General features: G+C 37.9%; 1 protein-coding gene across 2 annotated transcripts; it reads right to left on the reverse strand.

Annotated features, from left to right (window-relative positions):
• Positions 1 to 638: 638 nt before the first annotated feature.
• Positions 639 to 26,142, reverse strand: ago4 (argonaute RISC component 4). 2 transcript variants are annotated; one of them, XM_063012978.1, is made up of 18 exons: positions 26,091 to 26,142; positions 17,136 to 17,307; positions 16,924 to 17,044; positions 15,418 to 15,599; positions 13,289 to 13,425; positions 12,447 to 12,581; positions 12,188 to 12,275; positions 11,804 to 11,951; positions 10,932 to 11,051; positions 9,735 to 9,896; positions 8,215 to 8,348; positions 7,231 to 7,415; positions 6,906 to 7,065; positions 6,463 to 6,778; positions 5,839 to 5,973; positions 5,623 to 5,724; positions 5,342 to 5,541; positions 639 to 3,658 (listed from the first exon to the last, which is right to left on the reverse strand). In XM_063012978.1, exons 3-18 carry the CDS (start codon positions 17,026 to 17,028, stop codon positions 3,550 to 3,552), a joined length of 2,418 nt encoding a protein of 805 aa, XP_062869048.1. In that variant the 5' UTR covers positions 17,029 to 17,044; positions 17,136 to 17,307; positions 26,091 to 26,142; the 3' UTR covers positions 639 to 3,549. The 2 variants fall into 2 exon arrangements, with proteins under 2 accessions (XP_062869048.1, XP_062869041.1); XM_063012971.1 differs by lacking the exon at positions 26,091 to 26,142 and adding an exon at positions 23,766 to 23,946.
• Between the last annotated feature and the right edge of the window lie 251 nt (positions 26,143 to 26,393).

A 26,393-nucleotide genomic window follows, 5' to 3' on the forward strand; every position in this document is an offset into this window, starting at 1 on the left:
AACCTAAATACTAAATGACGATTTTAAATAGATGATGTCAACAGCACAAATCATGTTCAGAGGGAAGGAAGAAAATGTATCTGTTCTTTAAATTCTTATGTTGTGAAGACCTCATTACATTGTTAAGGTGCTTTACAGGCTTAAAAGAACAATTTTTTTTTTAATTCTGACCACTTGCGTTTTTATTAACAGCATTTACTTGTACTTCTACTTTCAATACTTTTCAAGTACATTTAACACCAGAAAAGTGCATTAAACATCAGATACTTCAGGATCAAACTTTTACTCAAGTAATATTAATACTAATACTAAAAGGTGACTAACTTCTATCGTAAATTTCTAGTAAGATATTTGTACTTTTACTCAAGTATAGCTTTCAGGTACTTTATCCACCACGGCCTGTCAGTTTTGGGTACTCACAGAGAGCCGTATTGCTCTATGCTAGCCTTCAATTTTATTCATTTGCTACCAAGTTTATTGACCTTTTTAACATTGTTAATGATGTTAATTGTTTTCTTTCATTAATCCTTTACATTATTTTGCTTTAAGTTATGTCTTTTTATTTTCGATCCTCTGTTAATGATTTTTTGTTACACACTCTGTACACAGATAGAAAAATGGAAAACAAAGACAAGTCATGAATATAGGCATAAAATACCAATTTATTAATTTGCACAATAACACGAATATTCCCTGCAGGCTAAAAAAGGAAGAGGGGATTTTTTTAAAATGTCAATAGCAATACATCAACTGATGTGGCAACCTGATAGGAAAGGCCAGAGGAAGCCCCGACAAGTCAAAGAGCGCCCTCTATTGCTATTAGACAAGTCACAGAGCTCAGAACAGTAAAATACAGCACAAAAGCTACACGCACAAAAAAGAAATAAATTACAATACAATTTGTCCAATACCGAATCTTTATATATATATATATCAAAGAGAATATTAAAAAAAACATCATGCTCTCTTAAAACAGGGGGTAGTGAGAATTCGTTTAAAAAGGTTAAAAAGAGGTAATTCTTGCGCATTCCTGAGGCATCTGGACGCTGTAAGACAGTTGTTAACAAAGCCGCACAACATTGCAGAGCACAAACGGCAACCTGGCATGAGCTCAGAGGGGGTGACGGGTCAGTTTTGGTGCTCCCTGATTGAAAAAGGTACCTCGTTTGAGTTGGAGCTTGTGTCAAGACTCGACCCATCACCTCCTCTCAGCGTCCAGTCTGACCCACAGGAATTACTGACGTCTGTGAAAGAATTTTTGAATGTTGTTTAAAGACTGGTCAATATTGCTACCCTAAGAAAAAACCGAAGCAGTCACAAATAATTCATTTTTGAAGAAGATATTTTTTTTTTCTTTTTCTGTGACAATAAATATTCTGTAGGAGATTTAGAACAATACTCTGGCATGCAGGCGAGCAAAGTCCAAATATGATACTTTTCTATGAAGCCTAAAAAGCTAGTCCACTGAATGCACATTCCCACTGATTGACAAAAGCAAAATAACACAAACATAAAAGCCAACAGGCTATCATACCAGCAGTCACATAAATGAGAAGAATTTTAGCTTTATCCCCTTGTTCATTCAACTGTATTGCTGTGTCATAATATGGAATTGGAATAATCATTTTACCATTGACCAACCTCCTTCATGCTCCTTCATGAGACAATCATTCTGTCAGAACTAAAAAATAGTGGGATCACTAATTAAAACCATGAACATCTTTAACCAGCTTATTGCAAGCAGGGCCTTGACCCCATCGTTCTGAACAGGCCCCAATTCATGTCCTGTACAAGCATGCGCTCAAACTCATTCATAGCAAACCTGTGGCTTTACTTATGGTTTGTTACAAAAGGGTTTTTAGAGAGCAGCAAGCCTGATAAGGTGCATGCTGAGGCCCTAGGAAACCACACAACACAGGACAAGGCTCGTCATTCCCCTACACTAAACCAGGTGTTGAGAACAAAGGCAGTGCTTATATTTCTCTCATAGTTATGATACAATTTTTTTTTTTTCATCTGAAAAGAAAAAAAAAAAACTTTATATATATTGATACATATACTCAACAACAATAAAAAAAAAAAAACTATTTAAACAGCCCTAATAATTCCCCTTGAGCCCTGATTGTCATTCATCATTTCTCTGTGTAATCCCCTATCTCCCCGACAAGTCAGACAGGTGGGGTTAAAAGGGCAAAAAAAAAGCAAAGCAAAGTCTTTGCCACAATAATTCATTACTTCAAATACATTAAATCATAAGTAACAAATGGAGCCAAAAGGAAGACCAACCAAAGCACTTTGGGCCCCGCAACCATGGACAGAATGCTACAACATGTTCAGCTACGGAACCAGATTCACCCAACACCAATGAAACGACTCCTGAAAAAATTCATAATTCAACCGAGCTGCTGACAGTCTGATATACATAACAGCAAAGACATTAACAACAAAACAACAATAAGAACATCAGCTTTCTACACCAACAACACAATCACAAACAGGATTTATATTAAACTCTTAAAAATCTGATTGTAAGTCTGTAAAAATGCATAAAGGGAGGGGAGAGTGCTGCCATTTAAAAAGCTTTGCCATTTCTATCAACTACGCTAGATTGCGATTGGTTGATTTCCTGTCTATACCTGTGTTACGCACCTAACAGGCCAGTCCAAACAAGGACATACTTGGTTTGTATCCGACCACAAATCTGCTGCAAGCTCCGATTGCTCTGGCCCGATGCTCCATTCTCACACAGCTATGACTGTGGAATAATGTTACTGCTACACAAAACCACCAGCTTATGCAATCCTGCAAAATCTACTGAAATAAGCTTATTTATATAGATATATGTATATTTTATTTATATATATCTATGTGAAGAGCTATAAAATGAACTGAGGCATTTACAGCAGTTTACTCCTTGACTTCCTTTACAATTCAGTGGCCTGCCATGAAAAATCTACGGATGCGCGCACGCACATACACACACACACACACACACACACACACACACACACACACACACAACTTTTGCAAAATAGATGAAGAGCAGAGTAATGGGTATGGATACCCAGATCACCTCGTTTGTAAAAGACTCAGTAGAGAGAGTTAAAATACGACCATAAAAAGGACAGAAAAAAAAAAAAACATTCTCAAAAGCAAAAGACAAATGTGACATTTCAGCCAATGGTGGCTTGAGGTAAAAAAGTAGACAAAGCTCAGCTTAGCTGTCATGACGAAATGGCGTAGGTTCTCTATCAGTGTATATAACCAATAAAAAATTAAAAACACATTCAGAACTGAAAAACAGACTAAAAATGGCTCAACTGGGTTTTTACTCTGTGCCTTTGAGACTAGTGGTCTCTGTGGAGGATTGCTGGTGGGCGGTTCCTCTGAGACCGGCCGCTTGAACTGGATGCGTGGCCGGCTCTCTGGCTTTGGAACCGCTTTGGTGTGGATTAATACAAAACAAATATTGTAAAAAAGAAAACAGGAACATAAATAGAAAGAGACAGAAAGAGAGAAAAGAAGTGCATTTCCTGCTGGTTGAAGCAGTTAAGCGAAGTACATGGTGTGCTGGGTGTCATAGTGGATCTGCACTGCTTTAGCCAGAGCTTGAGGGTCTCGGCCGTTACTCTGGCCTGACACATGGCTGCCCTCCGCACTGTAAAACATCCACAAAGAAAGAGTTAGTGTCAACAAACATATTATCATGTAGTTATCACGCTTTACACAGTTTGGTTACATTCATGACCGAAACAGTAGTTACTCAATACACAAAATTCATCAGTTCACAAATTTAATGTCAAACACAATCACGGACAATTTAGTATCTTCAATTCACCTCACTGCATGTCTTTGGATCGTGGGAGAAAACTGGAGCTCCCGGAGGAAACCCATGCAGATACGGGGAGAACATGCAAACTCCACACAGAAAGGACCCAGACCGTTCCACCTGGGAATCGAACCCAGGACCTTCTTGCTGTGAGGTGACAGTGATACCCACCGAGCTGCCCTACCTACTTTTTTCTATATATGCAGGTGAAAGTAACACTATTATTAACTCATGCAGATTGGACAAAGCCACAAGGCATTGGGACTGGCTTAGAGTCAGCATCAGCTTCAACATGTACATGTACATGTAATGAATACAAAATATGACAGTTTTACAATGTAAAATATGTCTTTTTAAACTAAGACCAAAGATGAACTTTATGATATTAAATTTTTTTATATACACGTGTTCACTCCTCACTTTAAAAAGGTATTATGGTAATGTGTTTAGAATATAATGAAAATATACAACAAAATGCCTCAGTAAACAGAGAGCTTATTTATTAATACATAAAAGCATTGAAAAAAATAGCATAAAAGCATCATTTCGAAACGAATGAAAAACATCTAGCTCTTAACAAATGTCCATGTGCACTGTTACTTTACCACCACATTCAGTACTTGGTAATAGGGCTGAGCAATTTTGCAAAAAAAAAAAAAAAAAATTATTTTAAAATTATAACCGATTGTCGATTACGATTTCAAATTTTTTTTTTCTTGTATAATGCAATTGAAATAAGACTCAAATTTCTTTTTTTTGTGTTGTAATTTAAAAGAAAATAGTAACACCACCACCTATAATTATCCTTTCAAGGGACCTTTATAACAATAACAATATCACAATAATTAACTAAGAATAGCTCTTATTTTAAATATTGTGCAGCAGAACCACCTTACATTAGAAAAAGAACTACAAAAAGTTCTTAACAGGTTTCTTAAAAAGAACACGAGCCTGTACTGTGCTGTTTCCACCACTGAGTGAGTCTGTATCAGTATCTACACTGGGGGGGGGGGGGGTAGATACTTGCATGTCTACCCCCCTTTGGACTGTGGGAGGAAATCCACACAGACACAGGGAGAACATGCAACCTCGAACCATTCCACCTGGGAATCGAACCCAGGACCTTCTTGCTGTGAGGAGACAGTGCTACCCACCAAGCCACAATGCCACCCAAGGACTAGTACTAAGGTACAAAAAAAAAAACTAAATAATGATGTGATGTCAACAGGTGATCAATGTTTAGAACAATAGCAGTATCTAGGAAAGTCTTTGATAAGCAAAGATGGGCAGAACATCTCCAGTTTGTCAACAAATACATGACAAAATTATTGAAATGTTAAAGAATGTTTAACTTCCCTACAATGAGGTGAAATACATGAACCTCATAATAAGTGTCCAACAATTATCATGTCATGTCTGGTCAGCTAAAGGCCTATTTTCAATACACAGTCAAACTGGAACTAAAAGGGTCTTTCACTGATAACAGCTACCCATGAGACAAAATAACCATACCTGTCATGGTCTTTGTCCACCAAGTGGTAGCGAGCACGGAAGGCGACGAGTCGGGCGTAGTAGGCTGGTGCTGGGATGGACACTGATCGTGTACAGCGCACGTAGGTGTGGCACAGCTGGTACGTGAGCAGCTGCAGTTCGTCTGCAGTAAAGCAATTGTCGTCCCACAGCACATGGTAGTGTGAGGGGCGACTGGTGCCCTACAGCAAGCACACATGGAATTATGTACTAACATACAGATGGATGTATTAGTAAATGATCAAAAGGAAGGTGTGACTCACCTGGATACCAGCATGACTGCACAAGTAGAAATCAAACTCTGAAGGATGTGTGATAGTGCTGTCTACTGTAGTGCCTGCTGGAACATTACCGCTCTTTCCAACCTACAGAGAATGACAAAGCAGTCAGGTTTAAGCTCTAGATTTTGAATAAAGAAACAATTAAATTCTGTGTAAATAAGTCAGTTGTAAAGAAGTTAGATGCCCTGGAACCCTTACCCTCTCAGCTTTGTCTGAGCAGAAGAGTCGTGTGTGATGCCGTTTCTGCACTACAATGTAAGTGATTCCCGGCCGATAATCCTCTTCCAGGCTGATGCATGCTTTCCTGATGGCTATCAGCTCTGGCCAGGCAACCTACAATACACAGACAGGTGTAACACCACTAGTCAACAGAGTGAGAGCTCAAAACTCTCAATTATTACAATTTCAATTGTATTAAAAATCTCAACATTAATTAATAATTCCTGATCCTACATCTATATTGAGAAATGAAGCAAATGTTAGCCAGAGTGTGCGTCCTTACTGAAAACTTTACCAATGATGAATAACACCACATCCCGTTTGTTTAATTCTTAATGCCATGTCAGCTGCTATGGCTATTATCATGGCTAAATTATAGATTCTTTAAAAATCAAAGTAGGGGGTCAATTTGCTATCTTTACTTGTGTGTGTATAGTGGTTAGAGTGTTAGTGTGACTATGAGGGTGTAGAGTTGAATTGTTTTTTCATAACTTATTTGGCGTTTTTAAGTGCTAGTGCTTCTAAGAATTTAAGCAGTGTTGTCAATGCTCATTTACAGAAAAGCTATAAATAAGTAAACAGACCACTTTCTGTTGGTCTCACCTGTTTCATCTGTCCCTCAGACACTCCACCACGGTAATAGATGATGCGTGTGGGCTTGAAGCGGGTGGATTTGTAGAACTGGATAAGCAACTCGCGCACCATGTTGGTGAGGTCCTGGATAACTTCCTGGCTAAAGAGCTGCTCCTGAGACAGATCCTGTCGTGATGTCTGAACTCTGACTGTTGCACAGTAGCGGCTCGGGTGGCCATCCATGCTGCCCACCACAGCCGCTATTGACGGCTTCTTCCCATCACCTGCTGGTGGATGAGTGACGTCTGCACCCAGGAAGATTACAGGCTGCTGAAATACAGATGGCCTAAGGGGGGAAAAAAGAATGCCATGTGTATGAAGCCCTATGTATACCAAGAAAGAAGTGCCAGCCTTTAAGCATCATGACAGTGGGATTATTTAAATGACACTGATTAAGTGCAGGTGTAATTTACCTTTGATGGGGTACCAAAACATTGTTAATGCCCCCCAGCTTGGCGTTAATCTTGAGGCAGAGATTGGAGAGTGTCTGAGGGGAGGTTTTTACCACATTCTTTACTTGGACACACTGAGTTGCCATGCCAAGCAGAGTGTCTCCAACACGCTTTACTTCCGCTAAAGAACAAGAGGCAAAAATTTTTTGCAAACACCGTTTCAGTGCTGGCTCATCATTTACTATGCTTCCATGGTTAATTCATTGGTCATTAAAGTACTTCCTAATGCACTTTTAGGTTTCTAGTTACATTACGAATTAGTTCAAAACAGATTTAATCTCATTACCATAGACAGGTGTTTTCCCAGGCAGGATGACCACAATAAGCTGCAAACCGACGTAAGACATTTTAAGATGCTTGAACATGGGTTCAACACTGTCCGCTCCCTGGGCATACTTGCAGAAACATGGCTGGCCTTGGATTGGCATGCCTGCATCCTTTGAGATCTTCCTCAACTGGTCTGTGAAGCTCCTGCAAGAATAAAACATAACATTTAAGGCCACTTTGGTTTGATCTAGAATTGCCAGAACAAGTTTGATGTTTTTAAGTCAATCAGAATTTGCAGAACTGTAACATTAGTAGCTCATTTAGGCCTTTGATCATGTAGTAAATATTAACAGGAAAATATATGCAGATCAGGCAGCAATACAAACACTGGCGAGCATAAGCCAATAAATGTTAATCCACACCTGCATAAATGGGTTCTCAAATGCAAATTTTGTCTACAGACTGAGTGTGTTTCAAGCCTGAGGCTGATTTATTATTTCTTTTGATTTATTAATTCATCGGAATAAATGCATAGATCAATGGACATTTTACAGTTGTATAAAAAGTTTCGTCAGTCACATTTTTTCCTTTTCTTTCAGCTGCTGTTTAAACTCCTTTTTTGGTTTGAATACCAAATTGTAAAAACGAGCCGGATGCCTTTGTTGGCACAACCCTTCTATTTTTTATCCAGGCTTGGGACCCCAACGTACCTTGTTGGTGTGCCACCCAAGCACCCGCTCCTCTCTTCTGCTAATGGAGAATATAGAAAAACGGCCGACACACAGTAGCAATTAAGATTACTGCTACATCTCTGCTGAACGCATGCTTAGTTTTATGCTATCTGTGTAAGTCCTTACTAGTCCTAATGCAGCAGCACAACAGATAATAAGTCATTCTGTCTGTGTGGACACTTAACAGCACATTGCACCTATGACAGCCATTTGGTCCTACAGTGGGGTGGGTTAAAAAAAAAAAAAAAAAAAAAAGACTTAAGCCTACTCACTTGAGCAAGTCCTCTCGGCACTGTTTCTGAGGGGCGAAGCAGGCTACAGCCCACACCTTGATCTCAATGCCAGCATAGAACTGCTTCCCCCTCATGTCCCATACTCCTTGGTTCGGTGTAGCCACTGTCTTATTCTGGGGAGAGAGTCCCTACACTCTTAGCGAACCCTTGAGCATTACCTCAGAAAAGACACTGTTCAAACCCACATCTGTCCAGCATCACCAGTAAGAATCAAGACTAGTATATGAATTACCAATATCAACTTAAAGCAAATGGTTTCAAACATCAGCTATAAACAGTTATTTTGCTTAAACTAAACAACTCCAGTCTTTAGAAAATCTTGAAATGTGACTTTATTGTTTTAAATTGAGGGTTAAACAGCTTAAGAATTTTGCCATCACATGAGCCATCATGCTTCGTATTTCAGTACTGAAACATACAGACCCTAAAGACTGGAGATAATTACAATAGCAAGGGGTTAAAACATCAAGACATAGAAACATGCTGGCATTAAAATATACATTACAAGCATGTTAGCATATTGTTTATTTATCATTTAAAACCATGTCATTAAACAGAAAGTGATGAATACAACCATTTCATGAAGAAACTTTTAAATAGAAAAATGACAGATTGCTTTTCTCTTCACATGCTCTACACTCCTGAACGTCGGTAGGAGAACATATCACAAATGCTAAATATAACTGGAGTAGTAACTCATCAGGCAAACAGAAAAGCAGTCTTTTAAAAGCGTCATACATTCATGAGGACAATGATCAGACTTGATTGATAGGTAACTCCCAAAAAACATCAAATAATATTGATCCAGACAATAAACACCGCTAAATATTTAGATCTTTGACAGCAGGGCTGCACAATTATTCCCAGGCAACAACTGACTTCCAATAGTCATTAGTGGTATACAACCTAGAGCAGTATAGACAACTAGCAAGTTAGCTGAAAGACTCTAAGAGGTCTTATTAAGCAATTGAACCACAAGCTGCTCATTACCGTCAGGAAGAATTTTTTTTTAACATCAAATTCCGCAATTTAAATCAAACGTAAAAACTCCAAAACAGCTGCATGTGTTGTAAGTTCTGGCTTCTTTACCATACCTGTGCATTTCATTTACTTCTAACAACACTTTTGTTAATATCCCATAGAAACATTGTTTATTTTTAAACGCTAAATGATTACAATAATTTTATTTGAATAATTACACTTAACATTGATAATATTTATAACAATTCAAACCAAAAGAATCAAACCGTTGTGATTTATACCCATATCTCAGCTGTGGTGGACTAGTCTAATAGACTGCTGGCCACCCGAGCACCATTATTCAAATTTGACCCATAATTATGGAGCCCCAGTGACATTCACATAACCTACACAAAATCAAGTCTGATCATCCACCTCTTGGTTAGTCCATTCAACCCACCACAAGTCACAACACACACAACCACCCATGTTTATGGCCCCACCCGTACTCACCCTGCACCCGTGCCCCCAGTACTCACCCTGCCACAGTCCCTCCCAGTGTCTGTACATACCCGGCCCCCATACTGCAGCATGGGCGCTGGGAGGACCCGCCCCGTCACTTCCGTCATGTCGTTGTGTACCACAATGCCAAATTCTTTTAGGTAGGGGTCAGGCCCACCAACCATGCTGTTGCTTTTGACCTGGAGAACAAACAGCAATATATTTTATCCTTTATTATGTGATGCAGATGATTATAGATTGTTTACAAAACAATGAAGTTTCCAAAAGACTATGCAGCCTGATATTTAAAAACACGCTATTAAAAAGCCAACTGTATTGTAGTTATTAGTTTAAGCACATCTGTACCTCAATAAAAAAAATAATCTAGAGCAAATAAAATAGATTTATTTTTCAAATACACAGACCTTCATTATGCAAAATGCAGTAAAAAAAAGAATGTGATTTGTGAATTCTCTTAATTGTTAATCTGTATTTAGCAAACAAAAGTAGAAAGAAAAGATTTTACTGATCAGCTTTATTGTATTTTAAACAGACTTTGATATTTTATCAAGTCAAGTTCGAATTACAGAATACATGCAGAGCAGCATGAAATATGATGAATTGTAAACATGCATTAATGATTTAAACATTAGGATGGAACCCAGGTGAGTAGTTCGCCTCATAATGGCATTAATTGATTTAAAATATCAAAGAGTTGTTTAGATGGACATTTTATTACAATGTTACCTGTAGAACTCAACTATAAAAACAAAATCATTACTAGATAAGAGTAGTTTCTTAGGAAGCTTAGGAATTTTCTGTACTTCTGGAAGACTACAAGGAAACTAATTGAAAACATTATGGTTAAAGCCTTATCTAATTCACAGGCAAGAAAATGACATCACGAACCGTACAATGATTTTCTATGTAATATGAAATTTGCTGTGAAATTAAAAATGTAAATTTTTTTTTTGTTTGTCAAAACACGGACTATAATATTCGTCTTTCAGACAGAGTATGAAGCCTCACACAGTCACTGGATGTTCTTGGTTTACATTCAACTAAGGTTTGGCAATGCTGTGTATTGTAGCTTCCATTTAGTCCATCATTCAATTTGAGTGTTACTTCATGACTGTTGTGAAATGTGGCACTTTTCTTTAAACATCTGTGAAATCTCATTGAAAACCAAGGTTTGTGGTGATGTACAATATGAAATGATGCAAAACATCACTGACCAGCCTGCTGATCTCCTCTTGACGATCTGGTGCCGAGCGGGCTGTGGCTTTGATCATAGTAGAAGTTTGATTATCAGTTAACTTCTTTATGCAGCGCTGGCCTGCCACAATATTACAGACCTAAAGAAGGAGAAAGAAGACTGAGGTTTATTTGTAAGAATCTCTTACTGCTGTTAAGTATAAGGGTTAAAACATAGGTGGACACTAAAACATAACTAAACTAAAACCATTGTTTTAGTCATAAAATTTTACTCATAAATCAAACTGTACTTGCCACAAAAAGTACTCTACACCAAATAATACACTCCATAGTATTGGATGTTTTATAAATACTGTATATAACAGTACAGTGACAACATAGGCCAACAGACATGGGGAGGGAGAGAAAGGCAATCCCTAAACAGGCAAAATATGTGAACAGGTGCCCAAAATAGTCACTGTGATAGCAAACTGCAGCAGTGGTGTAGAAGACCCTGGACAGTGGCTCTGTCGAGATTTGAACTTGCAAGTTTATGTGCACTTAGTCTGCGATTTTCTATAGTAGTCTGCAAATTTCCCCAAAATTTTAATTCAATTATTGATCGCGAATCTGCGATTAACCTCATCAACCCACAAATATCAAGGGAGAACTATACACTGCAGCAGCTCTTACAGGTCAGAATTTTGATCATTTGAATTAAAACAATGCTACACTGAACAACTATGGAGATATTCACCACTTAATGAAAATGTTAACAATAGGTGTAGTTGTAATAGCCAAAAAGACCACTATCAAGAATGTCCACATGCATTTCCTATGATGAAGTATGAAATTTTAAGAAATCTAAAAGTCAGCTGAAATTCCATACTGGGGAGGTTCTACATGGACTTACCTCTAGGGGAAGGTATGTGTGCTTCTGTTCCTGTCCCACCTGAAGGCAGGGTAAGTGAGGGTATTTAAGCTGCAGACTGTATTTTTGTTTGAAATATTGAGCTACGGTACATTCCATGGCCTGTCCATTTTCTAGTTGCAAGGGAAACCTACAAAATAAAGAGTTTGTTTTTTTACGTATTTATGCATTTATTATTTGCGGACATGTGCACCTTAGGTGAAGTGGGACTGGTTTTAATTTACTTCACCTTATTAAACCTGAATTCATTTACAACATTCACACAGCCCATGAGTCTCACATTCTGATGAGGTTTGAAGTTAAGAATTGCTAAAAAAAAAAAAAAATGCTTGCAAGTCGTCGTAATTGTGCTGCAAAAACACTCACGTCTGGTGGCTTGCTGGGCGGCGTGTTACATTGCAAACTCTGTACTTCCTTTTCATCTGCCCACAGTGTGTGACTTCAACTTTCAGTCCTGTTCACAAAAACAGCAACACGGGCAAATGCATGACAACCAGTATACACATTACACATAGCTGATTTACGATTTGGTCATTGGTATACATTTTTCTATGCAACTCTAATCAGAAAGGATGTGGCAAAGGCTGTGTCAGTACACATGTCCAATGTGTTGATGCTCGCTTACCTCTGATCTCCTTTGTGAACTTAACACGTTGTGAATCTGTGAGAGGTTTAGTTTGCTCATTAATGTTTTGGATGTCTAGAACTTCACACATAAACTCAATCACTGGCTGGGCACGGTAGAAAGCAGTGGCTGAAACTGGAAATTAAAAAACAAAGCACACAATAGATAAAGTTACAATCCGTGGGTAGATAAGTCAGTCATAATCTGATTACTTTGTGCAACAACCTGCAGTGAAGCTCCTTACTTTTCTAGTCTATAATGAATTAAATATAAAAATTCTGTTTCCTTAGATCATGTACTTTACATAAACCAGTTGTACATATACTGTGGCTCTAACAATATCTAGCTTTGATTGAAAATATGGCACTTAGAACAACTTTATTACTTGCATATTATATAAAAGAGCCATTATGTGTTATCCAGTTTAATATTTCATGTGGAATACATCACAAGCACAATATGTGAACACAGATGAAGGTATTTACTTTGGGAAAGTGGGCAGAAAGTAAATACTGGACAGAGTGTGGCCACACTGTAATATCATTTTAATTTAAAAAAAAGACTATAGGGGGACAGCAAAGCATTAAAAACACTACGAAAGAACTGAACTGAATATGTTAGTCCTAGTCCAATAAGTTTTCTTTAATTAAAAAGTCAATTATGGATATGCCAGATAATAGAAATGAACAGACAAGGTACTCAAACTGTGAGTCATTTACATCTGCATTCATCAACTGTTGACAAAATTTAAGACATGTATTCTCTTTACACAATCATATCTGTTTCTGACAGACAATAAGAACAAAAGGAAGGAGCTAAGGTTCCTTTCAATGATCACCTACCATCAATGTTGAGCATCATGTTCCACATAGCTGGACGAACAGATTGGTGGAAACCAAACCACACTTCCCTTCCTCCTCCCAGTGGGTGGTAGTAGCCTTCAGGGGGAGAGAAGAAGGAGCGGCCTACAGGAGTATACCTGCACCACAGTCATAGTAAGCATATGATTTAATATAAAAAACCAACATCCTTTTTTCTACATCTATTGTATGTATGTATATATATATATATATATATATATATATATATATATATATATATATATATATATATATATATATATATATATATATATATAGACAAACGTGTTTATTTCCAAGCTTGCTCATCGTCACCCTTCCACACACACAATGCAACAGTTTACTGCAGGGATTCAAGCAAGACTAAGCAAACGTGGAAGCAAACAGTACAAAAATGTCCATTATTTCATGTTAATATCACTGCAGTATTACACCACAGTTTACAATTTATGCAGATTAGAATGCTGAATGTGAACTAAACACCGGTGGAGTGACGAAACAGGCTGCATTTACATAACATGCAGCAAAAACACTTTTGTACTGGCAAAATGGCATTGTTTCCTGTGTACTTCTACACAAACTGCTCGAATAACCAAGCAGTTAAAAATGACTTTAGACCATTTGGCATCAGGTGTGGAAAAATATAAAGTGCTTTACTCAAATACAGGGAAACGGTGGTTCATCGGTTAGCAGTCTGTTCTTTGGTAAATCTGCAGTTTGTTGATGTTTAACTGTGCCACGAAAGCACCAACAGGTTCTACAACAAGACACGATCCTTCTGATTAAGGCATTAGTGTTTAATCCAGTTCTTTTGACACAATCAAGACAAAACATGATTGCATCCTCCTTCAAGACCTAGTTCTAGGAAACTCTTGCACAGACACCCGATTGTTTTTTAGCCAGGATAGCTGAGTGCTTAGCTTCTCCTCATCTGAGCCTTCCACTTACGAGGAGAATTCCAACTTGGTACACTTTATTATAATAGTATAGACGACTGCATTTCTTAATAGACTGGTGCCTTTGTAGAGCACAGACTTCCACCAGAAGCTTTTTCCAGCTCAGTGTGCATAAACTCTTAACTGTAAGACTTCTTGTTTTGGTCTGTACCTTCACTGATGCACCTAAAGCTTGTCTTTTTCTTTTTTCATTATAGAATGTAGACGACTTTCACCTAGTTTTTTTCTTCTTGGATAGAATTAGCAGTATATTTCTTATTTTCAGAAGTTATACCACTACCCTTCTAAGGTGCTACTATTACTATTATATAACTAGGGTATTCCCAGTTATCCAAATTCTCTGGCCATTTGTCAGCTGGTTTTGTAAAAAAGCCAGGTCCAAATATCCAGACTTTATAATTTGCACAATCAGCAGGACACATTTAGGAGCTGATGTTTGTCCACTAATTCAGTGTAGCGGTTTGCATGATTGCTGACATCCTTTTAGTCACAAAAGTGTGGCATCTTGTTGTTTCACTGGCTAGATAATTGGGCACAGCAGCACAATCAAACCAAAGCAGAAACAATCTTTTAAGGGTAGCTTCAGTTTCTTCTTAAGCACATAATCCACTTCACTGAAACGAATTAAACACCATTAAACAACATCGCAAAAATTGACACTCACAAAAACCTCAAGAGAATGCAAATAATTAAAAGGTCTCAGATTAAAAGCAACAGAGCGACAGAGGATGTGTAGTGACGGTGTAGTGACAAAGTCTTCATTTTTGAAATTCAAATCCACCATATGTGGATCATGTATTTTCTTTTATGGAAAATGTGTAAAAACTGCAAACCGGTCAGTTGTTATTTAAATGCTGCAAATGGGCATTTTATGAGACAGAAATGTATTTTTTTTACTTTTAGTTGCTCCTGTATTTTAGGGGCCACAATAGCTTATCATTCTGATGCAACAACTTTCCTTATTTTATCTGAGCTTGGGACCAGCACTGAGAGCACACTTGCAAAGTGCATCTACTAATGGCAAGGCTGTTGTGACGATATAGCAAATAAAAAATAGGAAGAGCCAAATACTTTTTACACCACTGTACATGGTACTTTAAGCTAAACTGTATTCTTAGAGGAAAAAAACTGGTATAAAACAGTACACAAACACACCTCATGGAGGGAAGATGGCGTGTAATGACATCCAGAGCCTGCACAGAGTCTTCTGGGACCTCGTTCAGGTGACCTGACAGAGCCTCCAGAAGCATCTGTAAACTGACCACTGACACCCACTGCAGAGACACCTTAAATGTCTGATCCTTCCCCTCACCCGGCAAAGTTACTTCCAAATCCACCTGAAACAGACAGACATAAGCCGAACATTAAACATACAAGTCATTAACTGTAGCAGCTTTACATATAGAAAGGATGACATCTCATTTCCAGCATTAACAGGACTATGTAAATATTGGAAGCAGTAAAATATTATTATGCTACTTATGCTATAGTTTGTTGGCATGTAGCATCCATGTTGTATTTAGTAGATCCAAAAAAAATGCACCTGTTTTTTGTGGTTAACACTTCGATTTAAGATTCAAATCACAGGCACTCGAGTGGAATCTCAGCAAAGCCACCACACAAACACAATGAGCCATGTTTGAGGAAACATCATTTTATTTAGCCATTTAATAAAAGAAAAGTAAGTCTTTTAAAAATATGAGAAAGTATTACATAACCCTGCAAACATACTTTAAGCATGGGCAGTATTTGCATATGGCCGGGTATGGCTTTTGCAATAATAAACACGAAAACAAATAAACACAATCCATTCACAAAGTTTATTTTAGAATTATACTCCCAATGCTCTAACAATTAAAATCACAGTGAAATACAAACAAGGTCAGGTAGAAACTATGTTTCCCACCAGGCAGTCAGACTGGCAACATGTATCTGTCTTGATGAGATTTTTGTTACTTTTTTTAATGAAAAGTATGAAAGTGATCCATATATGTAGCCTTAAAGTATTTAAGTAAATATGGAACTATTACGCATTAAAATCCCAAACGGAGGCTGTTTTGTGTCAGTATAGAGGCTGACAGCATGTTAAGTGTTTTTTTTACAGCATTTTGCATCATGTCTCAGTACGAAGGTAAAACTCTAGAGTAGTTATTATAAAATGATAAGCAGAGTTTTACCTTCGTACTGGGGCATGATGCAAAATAACTACACTAATGTCAGAAAAAGCTTTAATATACTGACTACATCTTTATTATGATAAACATGTTTAGCTAGGGGTTGTAATTGTTCGCTGCTTTGTAAAATCACACACGGATGCCTCACATTGCACGTGTAAAAAGTATAAACACTATTATAAAACTCAGTATTTGTCGGTTAATGATGACCGGTCAGCGTTTAAAAGAATTTGGCAAAATTTGCATCCCTAACTTAGTTATTAACACATTTGACTTAATTTGGATATGCTTATTACATCAGTTTAAAAAAGACAAAGTGCATAAGGGGGGCTGGCCTACCCTGACCAATGTGTGTCCAGCCAAAAGAAACTATTAGCAACTAAACCTTCACTATTGAGTGGACCAGTCACAGTTATTATAAGTATAATACTTATAAGAATATACACATTCGTGTCTATCACTATTCCAAACTAAATTTAGAGCTTACCTTGTCTCTCCCGATGGGCAGTGGATTAGCCGTGTACATGTTCCTTTTGCCATCATATCCAGGCTGCCGGTCCCCAAAGATCTGCATCTTGAAATGTCTTACCATGGTGTCCACCACCTCTCTGCACAACAACAAACAAAAAAAATAATGTCAGAAAGTAAAACTAGTCATTATCATGCTCTTTATCTCTGCTTACCATCACAATCTCTCACCTGTTGACTCGCCGGGGACGTTTCTCCGGCTTGATTTCAATGTCATAATGGTAGACATCGATTTTGGGGATCTGCACCTGGAAGTGATTGGCCAGCAGGCGAATCGGCTTCCCCACCGTGCCCAAGCCAGGCCGGCGTGGTGGCTGGAAAAGGGAGGTAGGGGCAGGCGGGCCTGCAGAAAAAAAAAAAAATAAATAAAAAATAATAATAAATGTGTTCATGAAAGAATTTATTATATATATTTTTCTAAATCTGACGGAGAAAGGCAAACAAACGACGATTTTGCCATCGTACCTCTCAAATGTAAAAAAAAAAAAAAGACAATTCAATTACTGGCTTAACCCCTCTACCGCCTTAATTTAACCTACATAAGCCACCCAGACAAAAGAAGCCGAATTTGTCACAGACAGCAACAGGACCACATGGGAGACTAGAGAATTAAACAGTCCTTGATTTTCATACTCTGTACCACTTTGAATCTGTATAAACTCATTGCCCTGTACAATGTGGGGGTCCTACACACTGGGGGTGCAAACTATATAACTGTATAATAATGAAGGCCATTTTAAAACCCCTCATGTTTCTACATGCTCCAATTAACACAAGCACCACATTGGGGGATTGTGATGTTTAATGGTGTGCCTCCACATCCAGACATATGAACTGTTGTGGCCTGTTAAGCCCCACCAAAGCCCTTTTGCAGTGTAGCAGAGAAACACAATTTCAAACACTTGGCACTCATATATATACAAAAGTTGCTCACAAATTGAGATATACAGTCATACTGTTGGTTGTTTCAGACTGGATGTTGCCTCATTTTTTACTTGAAATAGGTTTGTGCATCAAAACTATATTGTCCCACAAAAACACACACACAGTTTACAGACAAGTGCACACAAAAATGCACACAAGATGGTAATTAGTAAAAACACAACAGAACAAAAAACTGATCTGCAAACTGCTGCTTTTTTTCTTATAGACCCTTGTACGTAACAGTTTGTAACTACTTTTTATGGTTGCTGTAATGACAAATGATTTATTAAGTTTATCATCTCGGCCGTTAAAAGGACAAAAAAGCCTCCTATGTGGCTTAAAAATGTATATATCTATATATAAGAACCATGCCAGCAATAGCACCACAGAATAAAATAATAAACTTCTTAATAAATAAATAAATACATTAGTTGGGCACAAACCATGCCAATACGGATCTCCCAATCCAATACAGTATCTGTATCAGAGCCATTACTGGCTTAAAATGTTGGACCACTTTTACAAGAAGAAATAAAATGGAAGCTTATTGTTGTAATACATCCTCTATAGTACTTTATCGATAAGTTAAAACTGAAGGCAGTTAATGTGCATTAGCTGAAAAGACGGGTCCATCATGCTGAATGCCTAGGTAAATCGTTTTTTATCTTTTATTATTCATTTCTCCATTTCTCACCCAATCCAGGCAAGTTTTAACTTGAGCCTCTCTCTCCCCTGCCATTGGCACCAAACCCACCCCTGATCGAGAAGGCCCATGGTTGTCAAGTGCAGTACCAGGGGCAGGGTCTAACAGAACTCAGAATCGCGTGCAAGAGCCACACAAGGCCATCCGTGATTCTCCCTGACCTCCACCGCAGGTGCCTTGAGTGGCCAGCAGTGTTAATAATTACAGCAGCGATGAGGAACCCTGCTTCAACCCTGAACCTGGCCGGTCGATAGCCGAGTGGGGATGGGAAGGGGTGGAGGGTGCTGTAGGCTTATTGGAAGTTGGCCCCTAACTGAGCACACAAGAGCCATAAAGTTGGATTCCAATCATAACGTTCTACAGGACTAAACGGATGATTTAAAGCATGCAGCACCTAATGACAACCGAGTCTGCACTACTTCATAAGAGTTTGTTACAAAACAGCAAGTCTGATGTCTCCTAAGTAAGTGTTGTGTTGACCCAGCCATAACTAGGGAAATGATCCTAATAGCATTACTCAGTACACTACATACAGCTGAGCGGGAAAATCTTTTGTTACTGCATAAAACAGGAGCTTAGCTTAGCAAGCAGATAGTGGGAATCATCGTGAATGATTTTAGTTACAGAGAAGGTTGCACCCCATCAAGCAGGTATGTAATGTCACACATTACAATGATGTTCTTTTTCATTATGAGTTTCGGTAGAGCACAGTGATTGTTGTTCTCTGTACTTCATAAAACCAGGTTGCTCTGGACACCAAGGCTAAATAGGCCAAGTATTTTTTAATACAAAGCAATTATGTCCAAATGCAGTGAAACAGTATAATGTCACAGTGACTGGTTTCACAAATTTCAAGAATAGAACACCTTATGTCTCAAGACAGAGACAATGTAAATGTTGTGAGACAAGTGGCCCAAAAGATCTTGCCTCCTCTTTGCTCACATTTGCCTTAATTAAATAATTGGCATTTTAGTTCAGGTGTTAGTCTTAAAGTTAGAGTTAGAGCTAGAGTTACCTTTATGCAAATGAGGAAAAAAGTGATGCTAAAACTGTTAGTCAAGCACAGAGAGCATTGCTTTCCATTTGCCAGCTTGCAACATGATTCCTTTTTGGAAGCCTGCGATTTGATTTACTACTTCACATACATTAAGCTGCAAAAAAATGATAATGGCTGGGTATTGGTCTTAAGTGAGTTTAAAATAGCACATGTAGAGCTAGTATTGGACTTCAACACCTTACTGTAACTTAAACCACATTTCCATGTTAAGAGGTCTATCTAGCAAAAAAGAGATTAATTTAGTTATAATATATATAATTAACTACTTTTAGTTAATACGAACACACTACTGTAATTATTTCAGTTTTCACTTTTGACGTTTGTCTCCCACATAAATGGTTGTGAGAGGGGAAATTTATATATATATTAAGAACGTCAATGATTAACAGATCACCTAAGAACTCAATGTTCGGTTAATGCTTGGTTAAAAAATGTCATTTTAATTAATTAATGATTTAAATTGAGCACTACAGCTACTGAGACTAAGAACGCCGGTTTGAAACACACCTTGACACTTGACAGACCCTCAGTGTGCATGCACCAGCTCTGCTTAGAATCTCATTGAGTAATGAATGATGAAGATATTACTTATTAAAATCACAAACAGAAGCTTGTTTGAGTCCGACTGCATATTAACAAATTTCAGGTTTGTTTTTTTTGCAGAAGTGTCCCAGCTTTTCTGGAAATATGCATTTAATAAAGCATTAATACATGTTTTTATGAAACTCTGATTTCCATTTTACAGGGACATTATATGCTTGTCAGTAAACTGTACACTAAGTTTACATTTGCATTTAGCAGACGCTTTTATCCAAAGCGACTTACACAATGAGCAATTGAAGGTTAAGGGCCTTGCTCAGGGACCCAACAGTGGCAACTTGGTGGTGGTGGGGCTTGAACCGGCAACCTTCTGTTTACTAGTCCAGTACCTTAACCACCGAGCTATCACTGCCATTGTTGGTGAGCCGTTAAAAGAAATTAGCAAAATTTGCATCCCTAACATACAAATATTTTTGTCTCATCTTTGTCTATTTTTATAGCAGATACTGCTGTGTGATGCCGAACAACCATTTCCTTTTAAGCATAATTATATTAACACTTATTCATTTAAAATGCTTGGGTGCTCATGTGGTAAAAGCCAACTTAAATTTTTAGAAATTAATTATTAATTTAAAAAGTGCCGTTCCCTGAACGATACCCACTACACCCTTAAAAACACACATGCCTTATAACAGGCCATTAGAGATTCAGCAATTAAACAAACAAGCATGGATTTTAATCTCTCTACAGGGTGAGATGACAACAGCAATTAGGCCTTTTAATGTAAGCCAAATTCGTATTTCTAAAAAAAAGCATCTCTGCATTTAAATTAATGTATAACTGGGCAATTAAAGGGTGCCGTCTGGAAATCTAATGCTTCGGTTCTGATTTTAACAGGCTTTTCTGACTTAAAACCGGATGATCACACATTTTTGATAAATTACACTAACTACAATTGTCTAAGCAAGGTTATTTGTTCATAGAAACATTTAAATAAATCATTTTTCTAAGATGGCAACACTTAACAGTGTATATAATCAGTACCTTAGTAATACTGTCCAGCAGTACACAGTAAATGTTTGCTGTTTGAGATGTAAATGTAATGTATGTGTTAAATATTTCATTTGTTTGCAAATATGAGCAGTGTTTATCACATAGGAAATTCCTTTAGTAATGATAAACACATTCGCACAACTGCACAGCACTACTTCACAGAGGACCAGATACGGACTAAAAACCATTGTTAACACCACGTTTATGATGCAGAACAGCTGTATGCAGACATACCCTAAATCATTACACAAATAACTTTGCTGTGTGCCTCTAGCTCTAATGCTCATCAGTTTAATTCTTAAGGGCCGAGTGAGAATTTAAGCTTCCTGTTTCTCTGGGGTAAACATGTGAGATGGCAAGTCAAATCCCCTTAGTTATTAATTAAAATGTGAAAACTCAATTACAGTAAAAGAAATAAAAAAATTCATTGGACATCTTTAATCATCAATTGGCAACGGCTATAAAAGAGCATCATGTCTGAAAATGCATGTATCCACTATTTGACTAATAATAAGGAAGTGTAAAATAAAGTTGTAATAAACCTCCCAGTAAGAGGAAGATTGTATTTTGTCCAATAACACAATAAGGAGAATGGTTAGAGTAACAAAACAATTCCAGTTTAAGATGTGCAGAAAAACATCATTTTGAGTTCACCAAGTCACAAAACCACCACCACACCACTTCTATGACAACAATCTATTTAAAGGTCATACCTAGACCAGTTGTTCCTTTGATCTAACCACAAACATTTGCGCTTGGAATTCATTAAATGTCAGTGAAATAAGTTTGTATATTCATACAACATAAAACTAGAGCTTTGACACACACTCAAGATGTGTTTTGCATAAAATGGACATAGACAAGAAACTAACCTAATCCATTCTATTAAATATGGCAGAAGGACAATGATCGTTTCCACATATCCAAACTAAAAAATTGATTCCCACAATACCAAGCATTTTTAACAGCAACTGCAATCCCCTGACCTAAACTCTAATAAAAGCTGGTGGCTGGAACAAATCAGTTATATAAAGAAAATGATATGCTTCGATTTTGCTGTAACAGTTTAGCAAAGGCCCTTTCCTGTTCTATGAAGACATGATGAAGTTCTTGATTTTAAAAAAACTCCAGCGACCTGCATGCCAGCCCACTGAACAGCTATGAAATGAACTGCAACATCAATTGAGGCTTCATGGTCAATATCATTGCCCAAGCATGCACTTGGGCACAAATTCCTACAGACATTCTTTAAAGTCTTATAAAAAAGCTCTGTTATTGCTGAAAAGATCACATTGAGTGCACTATTTTAATTCCATTATTTACAATTACCACTATTTTAAATGGGATATCCAACAAATTCATGGGCAGGTGTCAAATTACTTTTAGCCATATGGTGTATGTTGTATTATAGAGCTCTCAGATTCTTTGACTGGTAACTCTAATTAAGCATTGCAGAACACTGAGTCCAGTTATGATGACAAAGAGATATTGCACAAAGTACCACATGTAGGGGTGCTAATAACTGACACCTAGACAATTCCTATTAATAAGCATTTTTTTAATAAATACACATTATTTTTAAATGTTAAACTATCATATTTTAACCACATACACACTCATTTATAACGTTACTATTACTATTATAACGTTACTATCTTTACCAAGATTGCCAATTCTTCTGAAGCTGCTTGTATTTCAACGTTTTCTTCCTCTTTTTTAAACAATGGCGTGTGGAGTGATAAAACACCGAGCCTACATTTCAAAATAGTTGACATTTTGGCCGACAAGACCCTAACAAAGGCTTTGTGTAGAATGCAGGAGGCGATTGTAATGCCATGTCGCTGTGTCGTAATGTCCTGCTTGCTGTCTTTGTACAGGTGTCGTTATGTCCAGTAAATGTTGAAGTGGCGGGTAAAACCTGTCACCTGTTATTTTACAGTATGGTCAACGCCAAAGGAAACGTATAATGCACACATTCTTACAGGGAAAACATTCCAGTTAAAAACGCCAATGATCCGTCCTCAATTTCGTTCGCTAAAATGTCTCAAATATTCTCAAACACAATGATAAATACACCCGATTCACATAGAGCCATCAACATTTTTTTTAAATAAAAAGCAGCCAGATTTTTTATCCCACTACACACATCTGGGTCTGGACAGACCAGTATGAAAGCGTTTTTTCTTAGTTAAATTCCCATTATCGCCACAATGCCGTCCCATCTTCCGCACTGCTGCCTGTGTGCGTACGCTGCGCTTGTACACAATAAACAACAAGCCCATGCCATACACACTTGTTGGCTTTCTAATTATACATCTTGTTTTTCGACGCCATTCGACGTGTAAACAGTCGTCGCTATGCTTTTTGGCACAAAGTCGTAGTTCACAGCGCGTTTGTTTTGATGCGTGTGGCTAAGGCCTACAGAAAGAAGCAGCGCAAGCTAAGCGCCGCGGCCCCCAGTCAGTCGCTTCGCCAACCTGTGCTGCCCTCTTCCCGGCCTGCGCACGTTCACCTCAACGCTTACCGGGTCCGAGCGCTTCCATGGCCGAGGGCTCTCTCTCCGTCTCTGTCCCGGCCTGGCGGCTCCGTACCGACACTGAAATTGGGGGCGGTATCTCGAAGCTTAATAGGGCTAATTTAAGAACTTGAAGGATGCGTAGCTAGTGCTCGATCTGCTCGCTGCCTTGTCTTCGGTGTGATTTAAAGCGGATCCATTGGATTTGTAACTGCGCATGCGTCAGAATGGCTACGCCTCAGTGCGCAAGCGCAATTGAGCACCACTAGTAAGGCGGTCCGTACACCCTACTGTGTTTTAAATGGCGCCCACCTACTAGGCTCTAACTATGAAGAGGTGTCTAATTGACTGTGTATACTAGGACATTAGGCATGTTCTACATAGCATTTGTACACATATTGTACATCTTTTATCAAGTTCTGACTTTAAAAAAAATAGTTTAATCACCATAATTGGTGCACTAGTGAGTAAGGTCTGGTTTCGAATGTAGAATGGGTGTCGGTTGAACGTGATACCTGCTGCCTGCACTGTAAAGTTATTTTTAATTATGTTGAAAATATTGGATCTGTTCTTGCTGCTCCAAATTACACATACCTCAAGATTTGGTTATGCTGATTACTTCATTATCCAAAAAGCTGGTTTACAAACTTTGTTCGAAATAGGTTGACATTTGTATAATCTACTTTTTAGGTCTGTCACAATTATTACATAATTGCCTAATTGTAATTACCCAAGGTAACCCTGATTACTTTATTAAGTAGTAATCAGACAAGAGAAAATGAATTATTAACATCAGTCTTAATTAGGCTTTTTCCACAAAAGACTGAAAAGATTTTTTAAATTAGCATTTTCCATACTGTTCCAACTTTTTCTGATTTGGGTTGTATTTTGATCAAATAAAGAACAACACTGAAACACATTAGGGGTTTATTTGGAAGGGGCACGTGAAGCACATTCAAATATTAATAGTAACACATAAAACTTTTTTGCAATCAATTACTGATGTAATATCTTGCCTGCATTTCAAGCCCCAAGAGGTTTGCTTTTTGTAGTCAACTGCCACTGACCCATTCCCCCAATAAAGCACCAATTAATTATTATTGTATATGAACATGATGTTTAATTTAGTGCAGACAGTAGTTCCCGATTATGTAAATGTATAAACATATGTCTGTGTAACAGCCAGAGACATTGAATCTTGAATTAAAATAAACATTTTTTATATTCTAATAAAACTATTGATGTTTAATACTCAGTCTAGGACTTTTAAGGATTTTAACTTGGAGCTTAATAATTATTTAAACCCAAAATCTATGGTTAGGAATCTTAGTGTTATGAATATGCTTATTTACTGTTTGTTTCCATAAATATTTCCTTCCCTGTGTGATTTCATGTCACCTATTTATTTTACAAACCCTACTTCCAGAAAAGACGCAGCATTTTAAAAAAGTAATAAAACACATATCTGTGATTTTCTTAATTCTCTTGACAAACCCTTGCTGTATGCACTGTTGCACCCCCATTCCATAACAGATCTCACCTTTTGTACCTTTTGCTGTTAACAGAGTTATCTTATCAGAGTAAATCTGTTATCTTTGGCACAGAGAACTCAAATTTTCCAAACATAAGGTGAAACATGGAACCAACATGTTTCCACTGTTCTTTGGATGATCTACCTGAGATAAGCTCAGGCCCAGAGAACTCAGTGGCGTTCTGACTGGCTTTCTCTTTGCATAATAGTTTGGGGAGTGGAGAGGTCTGAACCCTTTCTGTGTAAAGTCTGCATGTTCTCCCTGCTTCTGTGTGGGTTTCCTCTGGAAACTCCAGTTTCCTCCCACAGTCCGAAGACATGTCTGTTTGTTTGTTTACTGGGATCTTAACGTCATGTTTTACACTTTGGTTACATTCATGACAGGAACGGTAGTTACTCATTACACAAGATTCATCAGTTCACACAAGGTTATATAGAAAACAGTGATGGACAACTTAGTATCTTCAGTTTACCTCACTTGCCAGTAAATCAAATCCCAGTAAACAAACAAACAGACATGTCTTCGGACTGTGGGAGGAAACCGGAGCACCCAGAGTAAACCCACACAGACACGGGGAGAACATGCAAACTCCACACAGAAAGGACCCGGACCGCCCCACCAGGGGATCAAACCCAGGACCTTCTTGCTGCGAGGCAACAGTGCTACCCACTTAGCCACCGTGCCACCCCCGAAGACATGTAAGTTTGGTAAGTTAATACCAGGTTTTACCACAAATAATCCTTGTTGCTTTTTAAAATATTTCTTTGTAAGTTAATAATACAGTGTTCTGTTACCACAATACCTGCAACGTTTTCAAATCCTATTATTATTATGCGTAGTAGTAGTAGTAGTAGTATTGTTGATGGTTTATTTTCAGTCACGCATGCGTCCCAAACCGCATCCTATTTGCTAAATAGTGTGTCAAAACAATAGCTATGCCATTGATTGAAATTGCTACAAATTCATTGCACTACATTTAAGGGTACTGTGTGGTTTGAAACACACCCATTGAACCAGCTAGCCAATCGGTGCGTTCTTAAAGAGCTCAGCAGAGGCTAATCCAACCAAAGAGCTGGATCTTAGTGACGTACTGACAGAAGGCGAG

This window comes from Trichomycterus rosablanca, chromosome 2, assembly GCF_030014385.1.
Source record: "Trichomycterus rosablanca isolate fTriRos1 chromosome 2, fTriRos1.hap1, whole genome shotgun sequence".
Taxonomy (NCBI): domain Eukaryota; kingdom Metazoa; phylum Chordata; class Actinopteri; order Siluriformes; family Trichomycteridae; genus Trichomycterus; species Trichomycterus rosablanca.

Bases quoted from the DNA above. Each gene is read 5' to 3' on its own strand.
- ago4 (XM_063012971.1), bottom strand. The intron at 15,600-16,923 runs GTAAGCTCTAAA...TGTCTGTTTCAG, and splicing joins TGCCCATCGGGAGAGACAAG to GTGGATTTGGAAGTAACTTT. The intron at 5,725-5,838 runs GTAAGGGTTCCA...CATTCTCTGTAG, and splicing joins GCTCAGACAAAGCTGAGAGG to GTTGGAAAGAGCGGTAATGT.